Source organism: Scyliorhinus torazame, chromosome 10 (genome assembly GCF_047496885.1).
Source record: "Scyliorhinus torazame isolate Kashiwa2021f chromosome 10, sScyTor2.1, whole genome shotgun sequence".
Taxonomy (NCBI): Eukaryota; Metazoa; Chordata; class Chondrichthyes; order Carcharhiniformes; family Scyliorhinidae; genus Scyliorhinus; species Scyliorhinus torazame.
Window position 1 is genome coordinate 41787763 of NC_092716.1, and position 18080 is coordinate 41805842.

Below are 18080 nucleotides of genomic sequence, written 5' to 3' on the forward strand. Positions count from 1 at the left end.
AGGTTTGCTGACGATATGACCAAAGTGGGCCGGATCTCAAATAACGACGAGTCAGAATATAGGCAGGAGATAACCTAGTGGAGTGGTGTAGCGACAACAATCTCTCCCTCATTGCCAGCAAAACTAAAGAGCTGGTCATTGACTTCAGGACGCAAAGTACTGTACACACCACTGCCAGTATCAACGGGGCGAGGTGGAGATGGTTAGCAGTTTCAAATTCCTAAGGGTGCACACTACCAAAAATCTGTCCTGGTCCACCCACGTCGACGCTACCACCAAGAAAGCACAACAGCGCCTATACTTCCTCAGGAAATTCGGCATGTCCACATTAACCCTTACCAACTTTTACAGATGCACCGTAGAAAGCATCCTATCTGGCTGCATCACAGCCTGGTATGGCAACTGCTCGGCCCAGGACCGCAAGAAACTCAGAGAGTCGTGAACACCGCCCAGTCCATCACACAAACCTGCCTCCCGTCCATTGACTCCATCTACACCTCCCGCTCCCTGGGGAAAGCGGGCTGCATAATCAGTGACCCCTCCCACCCGGCTTACTCACTCTTCCAACTTCTTCCATCGGGCAGGAGATACAGAAGTCTGAGAACACGCACGAACAGACTCAAAAACAGCTTCTTCCCCACTGTCACCAGACTCCTAAATGACCCTCTTATGGACTGACCTCATTAACACTACACCCTGTATGCTTCATCCGATGCCAGTGCTTATGTAGTTACATTGTATATGTTGTGTTGCCCTATTATGTATTTTCTTTTATTCCCTTTTCTTCCCATGTACTTAATGATCTGTTGAGCTGCTCGCAGAAAAATACTTTTCACTGTACCTCGGTACACGTGACAAAAAAAAGTCCAATCCAAAAAAGAGCAATTTGAATGTAATCCAATTTTTTTAAGTTTCAAGATTCATAAAGAGCTAATTTTAAAAGACCAATGCAGATAAATCATGCAATGCTTCATATGGTAATGTTGCGCGTTTTCGCTCCCAACAGTGTCGCCAATACTGTTGCTAATATTAATGGTAATGTTGGTGAACCACAAGCCTTCCCTTATATCGATCAAATGACCACACAACCAGTTAGTTAGTTCAAAAGATGGTTTATTTACATACACAAAAGTTACCTCAATATGCAAACACAATATCTACTACGAGTTAAACTACACCAATCAGCTACAATAACCTATACTTAACTTCAGGGCGACTGGCAATGTGCAAATGGATAAGGCCTTTATCTAGATTTCACTTGGCTGGTTCGAAGAAAGTGGCTTTGTCTCTGCTGGGCTCATCCGTCAGGTAGCGATCGTTGGTCTTGAACTTGGTTGGCTGTTCCTGCTACAGTTGGGCTGGCACAGGCCGGATCCAAGAGAGACAGAACACATGGCTGTGCTCTCTTTTATCCCTCTGGGAGTTTGTGCGCTTTGGGGCAGTCCTTAACCTTGGACCCAATAGTTCGACAGGGCACTGATCACTTCGATTTCGGCCAATAAAGGGGCGGGTGCCTTGGTGGCTGAGCGGGTCCTTAGCGGTCATTGACCTTGGCAGTTGGGCTGAGTAAAGGAGTGGCGCCGATCAGTCTGTGGCTGTCCTGGTTGCTTGATTGGAGTTCTATTGTCCTGGGAAAATGGGCCATTGAAATGCAAACGAGCAGGGGTCTCGATCAGGCTTGGTGACCTGTATTTCAGATACACATAGGCTCGGTATCTGTCTGAGTCCTGGGTTGGCCATAATTCCCATGGTCCTTTGCAGGTGGCCATGTTAGATGGCTACAGTAAGATCTAGCATGCATTGCATAAAAGGATGATGGAAACAGATTTAACAGCAACTCTCAAAAGGGAATTGGCCATCTACTAAAAAAAATGCAGGACTATGGGGGAAAGAGTGAGGGGGTGGGACAAATTGTGCAGCACTTTCAAAAGAGAATCTCCACCTATGCTGAATGGTTCAAGGCTGTCTGCAACCGGCATAGAAGTACAATAAATGTTATAGTTCACAGCATAGTGATGTACTTGCAAAAGATTTGGCACAACTCACCACATAACAAACATAAAAGAAACAAAACATGCAGTTCTGGCTGCAAACTTCGTACTAACACAATAAGTTCAATGTACACTAAAGATAAAATCAGGGCTTAATAGAGAAATGTTTAAAAAATAAGTTTGTTCATCACCTTCCAACTACTGTGGTTATGATTTAAAGCAGGCATCATGGCAGAGATTTCACACTTATTTTACATTGCAATTTTCTAAATGTGTTCAATGTTACTAGATTGTCCACGTTGCTAAAACCGATTAAAGGTTAAGATTAGTATTGTAAGATTAATGACATTATGAATCTAACATGAGGAACACTGGTCCCGAAATACTTAAGACTGGTGTAGGTTAGGTTAAAACATCAGTGTTGCAAGCAAAGGAGGGTGGCACGGTGGCGCAGTGGTTAGCACTGCTGCCTGAGGACCCGGGATTTGTTCCCACCCCCCTGTCAGCGTGGTTTCATCCCCGCAACCCCAGGATGTGCAGGTTAGGTGGAATGGCCACAATAAATTGCCCCTTAATTGGAAAAAAATAATTGGGTACTCTAAATTTATAAGAAAAGGTTGCACAGCAACAGGGTTGGTAATCAGGAATTTAGACCTGTTTAGTCAGCATGCAAAAATAAATAACCATTGTTATTCTAATTTCTTATTCTTAAGGCTTAATGTATTCAGTTACAATGATATCGGATCAATAGATGAAATTCTCCATATGCAAAACATTTCAGATGTTTAAGCTTTCATAATTAATTTTATCATCAAATCTTGTACTTGGATTAGGCTGTGCAAAAAAAAAAGGAAAGCTATTTTTGAATGTGTCCAACTTGATTTAGCTCTTGTTCTTTACATTATAGGCAGCCACAAGATAAAAATTTCAGAATAGTACAGTAGAGCGCAGGAGGCCACCACTTAGCCTATCAAGTCCGTGCTAGCTCTTTTGGAGAACAATCCAGTTAATTCCATTCCTAGCTATTTCCCCATTTCCCTACCATTCTTTCTCCTTCAAGTGTATACCAGATTCCTATTGAAGGGTAGTGGAAACAGATTCTGTTGTAGCCTGCTAGTTGGTGCATTCTAAATCACCACTCATTGTGCAAGAGGGGTTTTCCTCACATTGCCTCTGGTTCCTGATTTGATTTGATTTGATTTATTGTCACATGTATTAGGGGTATACAGTGAAAAGTATTGTTTTTTGCATGTTATACAGACAACGCATACGGTACATAGGGAAGGAAGGAGAGACTACAGAATGTAATGTTACAGTCATAACTAGAGTGTAACATTGTTAGAGAGTTTAAAAGAATCATAATGAAGTTTTAGAAGCATAGAACGAGAGTAAAAGATAGAATTAGAGGGTATGCTGGGCACAGCTTGCAAGAAGTCGCCTCGCTCTGGCGCCATCTTGGATTCTTCTGTTAATCACCTTAAATCTGCATCTTCTGCTTTTCAATCCTTCTGCTACAGAAAACAATTCCTCTTTATTTACTTTATCTGAACGTAAATGATTTTAAACAACTCTATCTCTTCGAGAACAATGTCAGCTTCTCCAGTCAATCTACGCAACTGCAATCCTTCATCCCTGAAACCCATCCTTGTAAATCTCTTCTTTACCCTCTCCAAAGCCGTCATGACCTTCTTGCAGTGTGGTGTCCAGAATTGGGGCTGAACTAATTTATACAAGGCTAGTGTAACTTCCTAGTTTATGTACTCTTATGCCTCTATAAAGTGCAAGATCCCATGTTTAATTATTTGTTAATCTGGCCTGCTGCCTTCAAATATTTGTGCATGATTGTGCCTAGGTCTCTCATTTCTCCCCCCCACCCCACCAAAGTTTATCACCTCACATTTCTCTGCGCTGAATCTCATCTGCTTTGTATCTGCTCATTCCATCAGCCTATCCTCTTGAAGTCTATTACTATCTTTCTGTTTAACAGACTTCCAAGTTTCCTGTCACCTTCAAATTTCAAAATTGTACACATTCATGTAAAATTGCTAATGGAAAAGTAGTCAGAACAGTCGTCAGGTGCTGGTTTAGCACGGTGGACTAAACAGCTGGCTTGTAATGCAGAACAAGGCCAGCTGCGCGGGTTCCCCGAACAGGCGACAAGGGGCTTTTCACAGTAACTTCATTGAAGCCTACTAGGGACAATAAGCGATTATTATAATATTTATATTATATTATTATATATTTTATTATTGTTAACAAATGGTTAAAGTTAATCATCTGATTTCCATGCGCACAATAGAACCTGGCATTTGCTTTCCACAGAATGATGGGATTACTGGTATTTTGGTCTATTTACAACATATATAGCACTTTCAATTTAATGAAACATGCAAAGGTGCTTCACAGGACCATTATATTAAAAAAAACGTATCCACAAAATGAGATTAGGTCAGGTGATCAAAAGAATGATGAAAGAGATAGATTTTAAGGTATGTCAAAGTGTAGGGAGGGTATTACAGATTTTAAGGCCTGGAAAGTTGAAGGCAAGGCCACTTAAGGATTCGGAATTTGGGTTTCCTTCATTTTGTATTGGTCAGAACAGATTGTCTGTTAATTCAGATGAACTTCATTTTGATCCAAACATGCAAACCAGACATAACCTAAGGGGGTTGGCCCCCTTATCTACTACACTCACACCCAGGAGTAGCTCATGGCCATCCGACATTGGTTCTTGCTCATTAACAGTTGTTCCATTTTCCTCCAGAAATAACTTATGGCTTTCTGACATAAACATTATTAACTTGCCTCAGTAATATTTATCCGGTTGGCCAGTGGATATAACTCAAGAGGCATCTGTTCCTGGGGGGATGATTTGCAAGGTTCGAGGAGCTGGGAGAGAAGTATGGGTTGGCACAGAAGGGTTTAGGTACCTACAAGGCCGAGGTTTTACGAGGAAGGAGTACCCGACCTTCCAGATAGCACCCGTCGCCTTGCTGTTAGAGGAGGTACGGTCGGCAGGTGAGTTGGAGAGGAGGGTGGTATTGGTGATCAGTGGGAAGATTTTGGAGGAGGATAGGGTGACCATGGAGGGGATTAAGTCTAAGTGGGAGGAAGAGCAGGGGGAGGCGAAGGAAGAGGGTCTGTATTGTGAGGTGCTATGAAGGATAAATGCCTCAACCTCATGCACGAGGTTGGGGCTGATGGAATTGAAGGTCGTGTGTAGGGCGTACCTCACAAAGGCAAGGATGAGCAGGCTCTCTGAGGGGGTGGAGGATGTCTGTGCACGGTGCGGGAGGGGCCTCGCAAACCATGTGCATATGTTTCGGTCCTGCCCGAAGTTGGAAAGTTATTGGAGGGAGGTATTTAATATTTCGGGGGTGCTGCATGTGGATTTGGAGCCCGTGAGGCCATTTTCAGGGTGTCGGACCGGCCAGAGTTGGAGGCGAGTGAAGGCTATCAGCAGAAACTGCAATTAGTAGAGGGCTGTGATATCAGAGAGCTGCGATATCAGAGAATCATGGATGCCAACATAATCATAGAATATAGAATAGAACCATAGGATCCCTACAGACATTTTGGCCTTGCTGATTGCTCGAAGGTGGGTCCTGCTGGGGTGGAGGTCAGCTTCTCCACCCTGTGCCTTGGCGTGGCGGGGGCACCTGCTGGAATTTTTGACCCTAGAGAAGGTGATGTTTCAGCTAAGGTGGGGGGTGGGGGGGGGTTACGGAGGGGGTTCTACGATTCATGGGGTTTGTTTATCATGCACTTTTGGGCGTTGGTTACCGTTGAACATAAGGACATAAGGGGTGAGGTTGGTTTGTTGCTTGCTTTTTGTTTTTAAACGTGTTTCAAACTTGCGAGTCGATGTTGTAGGCTGCATATTGGTGGGGTCATTTTTGCTGTTGTTTGTATGGGGAAAATGATAAAAACATGGCGAAATAAAAGATTTTTTTTAATACATCAGACGCAACGACAGGGGCCGTCGCTTGAGATAACAGAACTTGTAATATTTGCAGGATGTGTGTTATGAGAATGGCCTAGCTGTATTAGGCCTTCATTAAACCAAAATACTGTTTGTGATACCCATAGATTTAAAACCCGAGACCAGACTAATGAAAGACAATTATCACAGGAATGTTAATCCATCAAAGCAACTGGACTGTTCTGCTTTTATTACCAGCAGAAACTGTAATTAGTACAGGGCTGTAATATCAGAGAGCTGAAGTAGAATCACAGATGCCAACATAATCATAGAATATAGAATAGAATCATGGAATCCCTACAGTGCAGAAGGCGGCCATTCGACCCATAGAGTCTGCACCGACCCTTCGACTGAGCACTCTACCCCTGACCACCTGCCCTATCACTACAACCCCTTAACCTAACCTGCACATCTTTGGACACTCAAGAACAACTTTGCATGGCCAATCCATCTAACTCATTCATTTTTGGGGTGTGGGAGGAAACCAGAACACCCGGAGGAAACTCACGCTGACACGGGGAGAACATACAAACTCCACACAGACAGTGACCCAAGGCTAGAAATGAACCCAGGTCCCTGGTGCTGTGAGGCAGCAGCGCTAACCACTGTGCCGCTCCAATTACTTTAGACTCTGTGTTGGACTCTGTAACAGTATATGGTTAACTTGTAAAGACACAGGTTTTAGCTTATTGTTATTATCCGACACGTATTAACTAAAACATAGGTAGGGAGTGGTGTAGAATGTCACATTATTAACTGTGATTGATGCCATTCATTTGTTTATGAATTCACTCTGTATGACCTTTATAAATAGTAAGTATGGCTACACACTTATATTAAGGACACACTTTGTAAAACCTGAAGTATAATTTGTATTGTAATAATTTATACCAAGCATTATAAAATATTCTGTGAATTAGGAGCAGTGACCATATTATCCTTTGTATTAAAAGGAATCTGATCTAGTGCAGCTTTTAGGCTCACAGTAAGGAGCTAGTTGAGGCCTCATGGCCAGATAGCCGACAAGAGAGAGACTGAGTCCTTATTTTCATAAGAATCCAAGCAGCTGGTATTAGCCGTTATCGGAGGGAAATTGGAAGCCATATTTTCCTCCCCTATAGGATGAAGGAGTCTCCAGCTAGCAAATATCCAGAAGCGTGACTTATTACCAATTCTAAGATCACAGGAAACTCCTTGGACATTAAGGATAATAGCGTCACCATGGAGATCTTGCGGGTCTTGAATAAACATTACTTGTTAGGAAGAGGTGAAGCTACAGAATAATGGGAGGAGCAAAGAGAGATAAAGACGGTCTAAAATGTATATAACCTGTGCTTTTGTGTCTGTAAGCCGAGATGACTTATGTCTGACTCCTTACAGGGAGGATAAGGTGGTCTCCCAGCCGCTTTGAGATCTCCGAATAAAGCCTAATAGCAGAATTTACCATACCTGATCCTGGTCTACTTTCTCTTGTCTAACATCACCATGGTGGAGCAATTAAAATTGGGGATACAAGGGGGCAGCACGGTGGCGCAGTGGTTAGCACTTCTGCCTATGGTGCTGAGGACCCGGGTTCGGTTCCGGGTCACTGTGTGTATGGAGTTTGCACATTCTCCCCGTGTCTGCGTGGGTTTCACTCTCACAAACCAAAGATGTGCAAGTTAGTGGATTGATAACGCTAAATTGTCCCTTAATTGGAAAAAAATAATTGGGTACTCTAAATTTATAATTTAAAAATAATTGGGGATGCACAAGGCCAGAATTAGAGGAGTGCAGATATCCCGGAGGGTTGTGGGGCTGGCGATTAGAGATAGAAGGAGAGGGAGTGAGGCCACCGAGGTAGTAGAAAACAAGGATGAAAAATTTAATATCAATACGTTATCAGTCAGCAAGCACAGGCTTGATAGGGGGAAAAACAATAGCAAGTTTTGGATAATCTCAAGTGTAAGGAGGGTAGAATGTGGGAGGCCAGCCTGGTGTGTGTGGGAATAGCCGAGTCTAACAGAAACAAAGACAAGAATGAAGGTTTCAGCAGATGAGCTGAAATGGGGCCATGTTAGCAGAGTTGAAAATACACGGTCTTAGCAATGGCACAGATGAGGTTGGAAACTCGGGGTCAGATGTGATACTAAGGTTGCGAACTATGGTTTAATGTCAGACTGTTGCCAAGGAGCAGCTAAGTCAGAAGTGAGGATCTGAGTTTGGCACAGGAATAGAATTTGGAGCAGGACCAAAAACAATGGTTTTCCTAATATTTAATTGGAGGACATTTCTGTTCATCTAGTACAGATAAGCAGTCTGGTAATTTAGCAGTGGAGAAGTCTTTACTGAAGTTGAAAGCCACATTTATTGCTGGTGAGAAAAAGGATAAAAATTCAGATATTTACAACCCATCATGAGGGAAGGATTAAACCAATTAGAAAGTTTACTTCATTGGTAAGCAGGCATCATTTGCTCCTTCTTTTGCAGAAGGCAGTTCACTACACAGGCATACAATCGCACTGTGGCTGAGTCTAATATGGTTCTTTCCCAGTCTCCAAAGGCGCATTAACAAGAGTCAGTGTTCTCAGCCAAGTTTCCACCTTTCTAGTTAGAAGCAAGGCAGCCAATCACTATTAGCCCAAACTAGTGGCCGTCAGCTAACTCAGTGCAAGCCGGGGGTGGATCTACCTATTTTTATTTCAAGATTTCCAGCATCTATATTATGTTATTTTGAGATCTAGGATATTCCTGATCTGCATAGTTCAGTACACCACTACAGAATATACCTATATCCATTGTCCACTGCAAACACTTAGCATTTTAAATTGAAATGCTAACAAAATCAATCATTCTCATATTGGAGTTACCAGTGTTTCCAATGGTTTATAAAGTTAATGAAACCATTTTTCAAAATGCTAACAAAATCAATCATTCTTATATTGGAGTTACCAGTGTTTCCAATGGTTTATAAAGCTTATGAAACTATTTCCCCCCATAGGTGGACAAGTTTCATCTCGGGCTAAAATGCAATATTTAGAAAAATCAAGAGAGTTATGTTCCGGTGATCAAAATCCTATATGGATCTGAAAACACAATGCAAACTAACCCAAACTAAAGGCACGGTGGCACAGGGGTTAGCACTGCTGCCTCACAGCTCCAGGGAGCCGGGTTCAATTCCGGCCTCGGGTGACTGTGTGGAGTTTGCACTTTTCTCCCAGTGTCTACATGGATTTCCTCTGGGTGTTCCGGTTTCCTCCCACAGTCCAAAGATGTGGTTAGGTGGATTGGTTATGCTGAATTTCCCCTTAATGTCCGAAAGGTTAGGTAGGGTACTGGGTTCACGGGTATACAGCGGAGGCGAGGGCTTAAGTAGAGTGCTTTTTCAAAGAACCAGTGCAGACCCCGAATGACCTCCTTCTGCACTGTAAATTCTATGATTCTATAAACATGAAAATCCAATCCTTACAGGTAAACCTCCAACATATCCTTTATGTCAAGATACAGTAACATTTTTTACATCCAAGCAGTTAACATTTAAAAAATTGTTAAATGTAAAAAGCAAAGCACAAATTCAATAATGAATCTATTCAAAGATCTTTTCTCGACCAGCTAAATAAAAAATGATCCATTGTTGACCGGTTGAAACAGTTGCAAAGGCCTGTGGCAATTATATCACACATTTATTTTCCTCCACCAAAATTGTATTCATACAGATATATGTTAATGCGTTAGACAAACTGCAATCTCAGAGGGGGATGGATATGGATTTAGGTGTAGGGCCTTGATATTCACTAGGCCACACATAAATCAAGAGTGAAATCCTCACTGAAGGGTCCCCCAAGTACATGAACTGTCACTATCTGCAGGATTGGAGGTGCCTTTATCTCTGCTACATTGATGATTAAAAAATGTAGAATGCTACTAATTTTAACAGAACCCAAAGTACATTAAAGACATTATCTTCAAATACATGGGCTCTTGACGATAGAATTATACAGCTGTATTCTTTTGCATGAAAAACTATAATATTCAATTTAGAATTCTATTAATAGGACTGCCTTCTTAATGCGTCCATCCAACAAAGGAATTTCCTAGGTCAACTTTCCTCATTATCTCTCGCACTAGACTATTCCAAGTTAAATTAACATTATATGCATTAAAAGCCAGAGCAATATCTCAATTTGGATCACCGATTATGTGCACCATTGTTTTAAGAAAGTGCAAATTACATCCGGAATGCATTTGACATGAAAGTCATTGAAGCTTTCTTTAAACTTCAAGAAAGTTTAAAGAAACTTTCTTTAAACTTGAGTTTTCAAAGGGCTGACCAAAAGAACAAATGGAGCAAACCTTTTCAAAGTTCTTTGATGCATTTTCTGGAGCGAGTTAACACATATGCCACATACCTTCGCCCATGAATGCAAGGTATTGATTGGGTTGATCGAGGGACAGTGTTAATTTTTGTTCTGTTAGTTAATTGGAGGTAGTGGGTGAAAGTACGCAGAGGCATAACCGGACCTTTCTTTGCCCACATAGTGACAGCACTGTTATATGTTTTACTACTGAATGAACTACAATGGATGCAATCATTCTCAATAAAAGAAAAATGTCTATCCTTGGAAGGCTGTTGTATCCTTTTGAAGATGTGATCCTCAGATCGAGAGACTGATTGTAATTTTACAGTTTAAGCTAATTTCCATCTGAGTATTTTCCTGATGAATTGGCACAAGTAACTTCCATTTTGAATCAAAGTAGTAATTTTTGGTAAAATAAAATATGGTACAAAAAGTTGCAATGCCGGGGTGGTGGAAGAAGTTCAAAATAAATATTTAAATGAGTTCCTTTAACTGAAATATGCACTTTTTGGCCATGACAACATAAAAGGTTATTTACTTAAAAACCCATATGTTCTAAAAAATCGTATTCAAACTAACAGAACATAATGTACTATAATCCTTTTTGGGTGCAAGTATGAAGGTAATTATAAATTAGGTGGAAACGACATTCCACCTTTCTCCACCAGAAATAGTAATTCAGGAAAACCATAAAAGGATGTGGCAAAATGTCTGTAACATAACCAAAAATGTCGGAGGATGAAACCAATATATTGGCTTTTAGAGTAAACATTTCTGTAGCACTACAACTCCATTAAGTCCAGTGCTTGAAAATCATTTAAGTGTTCAAATATGAATTAATTATACCATATCATTTAATTTACTGATGCAGCAAAAGATCACTGAATCACTTTTAATCAAAAGATTGACCTGCTACTGACTTCAATTAGCATCAAGATGGCAAAATACTTTCAAAGTCATAACTTGTTAGGCTCTCAAACAAGCTTTATGCGCAAGATCAAAACACTTGTAGGGGGGAAAAAACTACTAAAAACATTCATGTGAGTATGCAGCTGATTGAAGTATTGTAAAGATACAATTGAAGTATTGTAAAGATACAATTCAATCAGGTTGATGATTTCAACTAAAGTATAATTTGGCATTTGCAACTGATTTACAGTTCAGTAATCAAGGATTTAAAGAGTTGCCATCAACACTTTCCACAACTCAGTTAGTAAATCAGTAATTCATCACACAGACTAATGCAAGGCCTTTCATTTCTGTGCGAGCTTCCCACTGTTCTAAATGACTGTCCTTCACAAAATATTACTCATTGGCTAAGATCATGTCATCAAGCTTGTCTTAGAACTGAAATCGCATTCGCCTTGTCATCTTACTGTGATATATACCTGTCAAAGTCTTTCAGAGGGAGAAATCAGCATGACATTTTGAGCATTCAACACTCCTATAAAAAGTGCAGTATTAGGGAAAAAAGGTAGTTTTAAGGGATTTATATTTGTATTGGTAAACATTAGAGCTTTAAGCGGGTTTAATGTTTCTGTGCCTAGAAGGGTGAAACCTATAGTTAGATTCATGCTGGACAAAGGTGTTTGTATGTGTGGGGTTAGGTTTCAATTCCAACTGTGATTCTATTGTGCTTAGCGAGGGTTATGGCATGAAGAATAAAGCAACTGGAGGCCCTTTTAAGGATAAATAGCTTTTACATTTGAGTCAAATTTGTTGGCTTTTGAGAAGCAGGACCTCAAGAGAGTGAACATCTCCCAACTCAAAGACAGACTGGACAGTATAGGAGGTGTAAAGAGGAAGGCTTCCTCAAGTACAAATTACAGTCCAGATAACCAGGCAATTTGGACAGAAAGAATGTTTAAGATGACTGGAGTTAAATGAACATAGACCAAGGTATTGTTCAGAAGAATTCAAGGAGAATAAACAAACTGTTGTGAGTTAAAGAGGCATTTAAACCAGGTTTAAAGTGGAACAGCAGCCTTCGAAGAGGTAAATCAAATGTCTGATGTCATTTTAATACAATCTGGGAATTGAGAATTAAAGCAATTGTGAGCTGTTTGTACAGCACTAAGAAATCCTAAAGGAGTTGGTGTAAAATCCCGAACTGGGCTCACTGTTAAAAGTGGAGCGGAAGCTTTGTTTAAATATGTTGTTTGGAAAACCTGGTCTGAATTACAGAATGTAAGGTGCTAAAGGAAAGCATAAAAGATTTGAAAGTGTGATTTTTGAAAGTGGAATTTGAAAATCACTCATGGAAGTGAGACAAGGTGGCTCACGGTACAAGAATCATCAGGGTGGGGTGGATTTTGAGAAATCCACAGACATTCACTTGGATTCAGGGAGGAGTATGTCTCATCACAGTCATCTTGGGTGCGTAAAAGAGACTTTGTGGATTAATGAGACTCATTATTGCGCGGACTCCGAACCGGATGTGCTGGGGCTCGTATCCGCAGCTAAAGTTGCGAGAATTACTCCGGGTCCCTGCTAGCCCCCTGCAGGGCATTGAATTAGTTCAACTGTTTTTATAGGAATTTCAGGAGACTGTTTTTACACCTGCGTGGGGGACATAGTCTCATTTTAAGAGAATCCAGCCCCAGGTTTTTTTTAAGTCAGGGTTCCCATTCTGGGATCTTTCCATCCAGCTATAACACCAACTGGGATTGTAACAGCAGTAAAATAATTTAATATAATTCCAGGCAGTAGAATTACACAAAGGAACAGATTTGAACACAAGACAGGAGAATTAGGCCATTCAGCCCATCTAGCCTGCTCCACCATTCAAATTAATGTTGAAGTGGTGGTGGTCATCAGCCCTCCATAATATTCGGGATCACAAGCTCTTCAAAAGTCTAACTTTTCCAGTTTCATATGAGTTCCTGCGATTATGTGAATTCACAGCTATAGCAACCATATATTTTATTCAGCATTATTACCATATCTCCGATGTAAATCATAGAATCATATCACATGATATTTCTGGTTTTTGTTATTTCCTGGAGCTTGAACCGAAAGAAGTCTAAATGGAATCCTGGGATAGTTTTCACTTCAGAGCAAAAGGGAAAGTAAAGTTAAATTTTCATAACTATGTGTTCATTTTACAGATTGGGGCAAGCCACATGAAGCTGGAATGAGTTAATCTCTGCCGTTGATTTCTGAGAAATATGTACCGAGAGACTTGGGTTTAATTTTTGTAAACGTCTTTTTATTCTTTTTGCTTCTCTCTCGCGTACGAGTCTTGCCTGTCGTTTTTCTGGTGTCTCGTTAGCCCTTTTTAATCTCATAGCTTCCCGGTCACGTTGTAACCTTCTCGCCCTCTGGTCTTCTGACTCCTGCATTCTCTGAAGACGTTTGGCTTCACGGTCTCTCAGCCTCCGCATGTCCCTTTCAGCTGCTGATTCGCTGGCACGTTTGAGTCTCTTTGCAGTCCGTTCACGTTCTAGTCTTTGCAAACGAACATGTAGGGGCTCATTCTGTTTACGGACCATCCACTTATGGACTGAAGTCTCTTGAGCCTCAATAAGATTTCTGTAAGCAATACATGTTTCGCAGACAAACAGCATCCCAGCAGCGACCACTGTATTCCAGAATGGTCCTGCTTCTTCAGATACGGAGGTCCTCTCAGTGTTATCATTGATATCAGATTTTCCGTCTGGCAACCTCACACTGTAAATTCAACATTCCAAGCAAAATTAAGCCGAATATAATGACTTTTCATATTTAATGAGAAAGTTCAAACACTTTTGAATCAGTAAATCTAAATTAAGCCTTTTGTTGTCTTTGTCCCGAAATGGAATTTTAAAGGTATACTGACTAATTTTGCACTTCAGCTCCCTTAATATTCTGTACTAATTGTATCTAACTTAAGAAGTAGGTTTAAAAAAAAATTCTGAAAAGTAAAATAATTTGCATTTATATGACCTTTTATGAAATTCTAATGCTCTCGACATCTGCCATTAGGTGGAGTTTCCCCAGAAACCTTCAGCTCCAAAAATAAATCTTTTGCTCACACAAGTTTCAAAAAGTGAAAGCAAATAAGTGCACATTCGGACAACACATCATCGCCTCAACTAATGTGGTTTAAGGATTTGGGGAATAAACAGATGGAGGGGAATTTATAAGGGTAAATTTGATGCCAATCAGATACACAAGATATTAAAGAAAGAAAAAGATTGGATTGACAAAGGTTAAAAAATCTAATTTGTCTTTTCTTTAAAATATCTTAGGAAAGATTCACAACTGAGACACTTAATTGTTTACTTTTTGGGAAACGAGCTTAATTAGCAGGCATTATTAATCATCATACGTTAAAAAGTTTAATTGGCAATTAGTGTGTAACGGCAGCAATTCAATGAATTGAATTTGAGCGCAAAATGCTGTCCGAGAAGTTAACAGGGGAACAGCCAAATTAACCAGCAACCAGTGGCATTTCACAAGGGCCGGGCAACACGGTAGCATAATGGTCAGCACTGCTGCTTCAAAGCGCACAGTGTCCCAGGTTCGATTCCCGGCTTGGGTCACTGTCTGTGCGGAGTCTGCACGTTCTCCCAGTCTGTGTGGGTTTCTTCCGGGTGCTCTGATTTCCTCCCACATGTCCCGAAAGACGTGCTGTAATTTGGACATTCTGAATTCTCCTCTGTGTACCCGAACAGGCACCGGAATATAGCAACTAGGGGCTTTTCACAGTAACCCCATTGCAGTGTTAATGTAAGCCGACTTGTGACAATAAAGATTATTATTATTTCTTGGCGATGGGATTCTCTGGTCCTGCCAACAGTGCATCCCTGAATGTGGCTTTCCGGGCAGCGTGGGATGGCCTCAATGGAAATTCCCACTGACACTGGCAGGAGAACAAAATTCCGCTGCTCGCAAACGGCACGCCGCCGAAAAACACATGGCCGGGAGACCGGAGAGTCCCGCCCAAAGTGTCTCTTCTTCTATGCAGCTTGCTGGCTATTTGCAGTATAATTCATCACCTTCATAATTGACAAATATAAATATTATTTGTATGACTATTTCTGCATCCCCATGGGGGTCAAATTGTAAAGACAAGTTTCTCCAAACTTCCTACCCTACATCAGTGGGGTATCTGAGAAGTATTTCATTGCTTGGAAGTGCTTTGGGTCAGTCAAACAGGTGAACCTGTGGAATTCTTACCACAGAATGTTGTGGAGGCCAAATCGCTTGAATATATTGTCATGGGAGTGTCCCTTTAAGAAAGGGTTTTGTCTTATCACATGGCTTCTATGATGTCAATTTTGTGGGTGGAGCTGAGCTGTGGCTGAGAGTTTTACTTTCACATTTTGACTGCTGTGGACTCAAGACAGAGAACAGAAGTGTTTTGGCCCATCTCTCTCTATTTTCATTTTAAATATTGTCCCAATAAAAATCACCTTGGCAAAAGGCTTTAGATATAGCTTGCTTTCCGGAAGGATTTAAACCTGGTGAGATGGGGTCAGAATCACAGGGAAAGCCAGTCTTATTCAAGTGAGAATGCAGAGTGCTGGGCCACGCTCTTGAAAAGGGGGTTTTGGTTTATGGGATTTTGTTTTTGAATTGCAACAGTTGAGGGGGAATTCATTAAGTGTTATACATAGATTACTGTAGTTGTGGGGTGTCTTTATGTTTGTAATTGATACAAATTCTTGTTGTGTGTTTATATAAATGTTAACCAAGTTCTTAGAATAAAGCTTATTTTGATTACAGTGTCTATGAAGACTGATGAATCACACCTGAAGGGAAGGCTCTTGTGCTCATCCTAGCCAAATTCAACATTCAGGTGAATTCCATAATACACTTTGGAGTTTTTAAAAGCCTAGCCCATAACAATATTAGGAAGAAATGGATAGATTTCTAAACTCTAAAAAGGTGTTCAAGGGGTACGGGGAGAGCATTGGAATATGGCATTGAGTTGGAGGATCAGCCATGATCATGTTGAATGGCAGCGCACACTCAAAGGGCCAAATGGCCTACTCCTGCTCCTATTTCCTATGACATTGTAAAAGGCAGTATAAATAAGTTATTGGTTTCCCTTGAGACCAAGCAGAATTTTAAAATTAATATTTTTTAAATCTTCAAAAACCTTAAAAAGGAATAAGACTGTGATAAAGAATCTTTCAGTGCCCACGAGTTGATTGGCAGTCATTAACACTTCAAATTTTACTTGCACGTGTAAAACCATAGAATTTACAGCGCAGGAGGCCATTCGGCCCATCGAGTCTGCACCGGCCCTTGGAAAGAGCACTCTATTTAAGCCTCCACCCGATGGGCAGCATAGTGGTTAGCACAGTTGCTTCACAGCTCCAAGGTCCCAGGTTGGATTCCCGGCTTGGGTCACTGTCTGTGCAGAGTCTGCACATTGTCCCCGTGTGTGTGTGGGTTTCCTCTGGGGGTTCCGGTTTCCTCCCACAGTCTAAAGATGTGCAGGTTAGGTGGATTAGTCATTCTAAATTGCCCTTGGTGTTCAAAAAAGGTTAGGTTGGGTTACTGGGTTACAGGGATAGGGTGGAGGTGTGGGGCTTAAGTGGGGTGCTCTTTCCAAGAGTCGATGCAGACTCGATGGGCCGAATGGCCTCCTTCTGCACTGTAAATTCTACTTTAAATTCTATGTTAAATCCCCATAACCCAGTAACCCCACCTAATCTTTTTGGACACCAAGGGCAATTTAGCACAGCCAATCCACCCAACCTGCACACCTTTAGACTGGGAGAAATTCGGAGCACCCGGAGGAAACCCACACAGACACGGGGTGAATGTGCAGATTCCGCACAGACAGTGACCCAAGCCGGAAATTGAATCTATGACTCTGGAGCTGTGAAACAACAGCGCTAACCACTGTGCTACCCAAATAACACTTCTTAACATTATGTGGCAAGTTTAATGGGAAACTCCAGCAATCTCCCAAACCTTGGGCAGACCAAAAGCAAGATGCTATATTCACGAAATTTATAACATGGAAATTAACTTGACGTGTGGGATATTCACATTTAATTGTGCATTGGCTGAAGATGCTGCACTATTTATGAGATATTCACATTTAATTGTGCATTGGCTGAAGATGCTGCACTATTCATTCATAAATAATTTTGGACACTATTAGCCCAGTCATTATTTTATAAATACAACAGATTCGGGCCCAATATACATGCTTCAGTTCCCCCAGTCTCCCCCCCCCCCCCCCCCCACTATTATTTAATTGAGAGGCTGCATTTCTACATTGATTAGCATTAAGTGTACGTTACTAACCTCTGCAGGTGATCCTTTCCTGTGAGTGACTGCCCACACACCGCACAATGATATGGTTTCTCGTTGGAATGGATCAACATGTGCTTATCCAGTGAACTTCTACAGCTTAATGTACTCCCACATGTACTGCAAATGAGCCCCTTGGTAACAATGTCCACATGGTGCTAGAATTACAATTATTAAAACATGACTTTACAAATACAGCCTTGTATTAACCATAAGCAGTAAAGATGCACAAACTTTCAGAATATGTAGAACAAGGGAAGTAAAATTTGGAACAAAACAGAAAATGCAGGAAACAAACCCAGCAAGTTTAATATCAGTGGAGAGAACAGATGAGATATAAATAAAAGTACAGGCCCATAATCAAACTGGAAAAAAATACAGATGAACATTTAAAAATAGAACAAAAGGGAAGGAAATACATACTTGCATTACATGTGCATAGGGGTTAAACAGCAACATCATATTGGGTGACTGTCATGTCAGAATCAATTTCACCTGTTCATATGTATTGCAGCA

At 41.0% G+C, this 18080-nt stretch overlaps 1 protein-coding gene across 4 annotated transcripts in view; it reads right to left on the minus strand.

Moving 5' to 3' along the window:
• Window positions 1-1096: 1096 nt before the first annotated feature.
• LOC140430494 (uncharacterized) overlaps window positions 1097-18080 on the minus strand; it is a 68957-nt gene continuing 51973 nt past the window's right edge. For all 4 annotated transcript variants that reach the window (XM_072517997.1, XM_072517995.1, XM_072517996.1 and 1 more), the window contains 2 exons: window positions 17559-17722; window positions 1097-13979 (listed from right to left, as the gene is read on the minus strand). In XM_072517997.1, coding sequence (XP_072374098.1) covers window positions 13412-13979; window positions 17559-17722 — 732 coding nt within the window. In that variant the 3' untranslated portion in view covers window positions 1097-13411. The remainder of the gene's footprint in view (window positions 13980-17558; window positions 17723-18080) is intronic.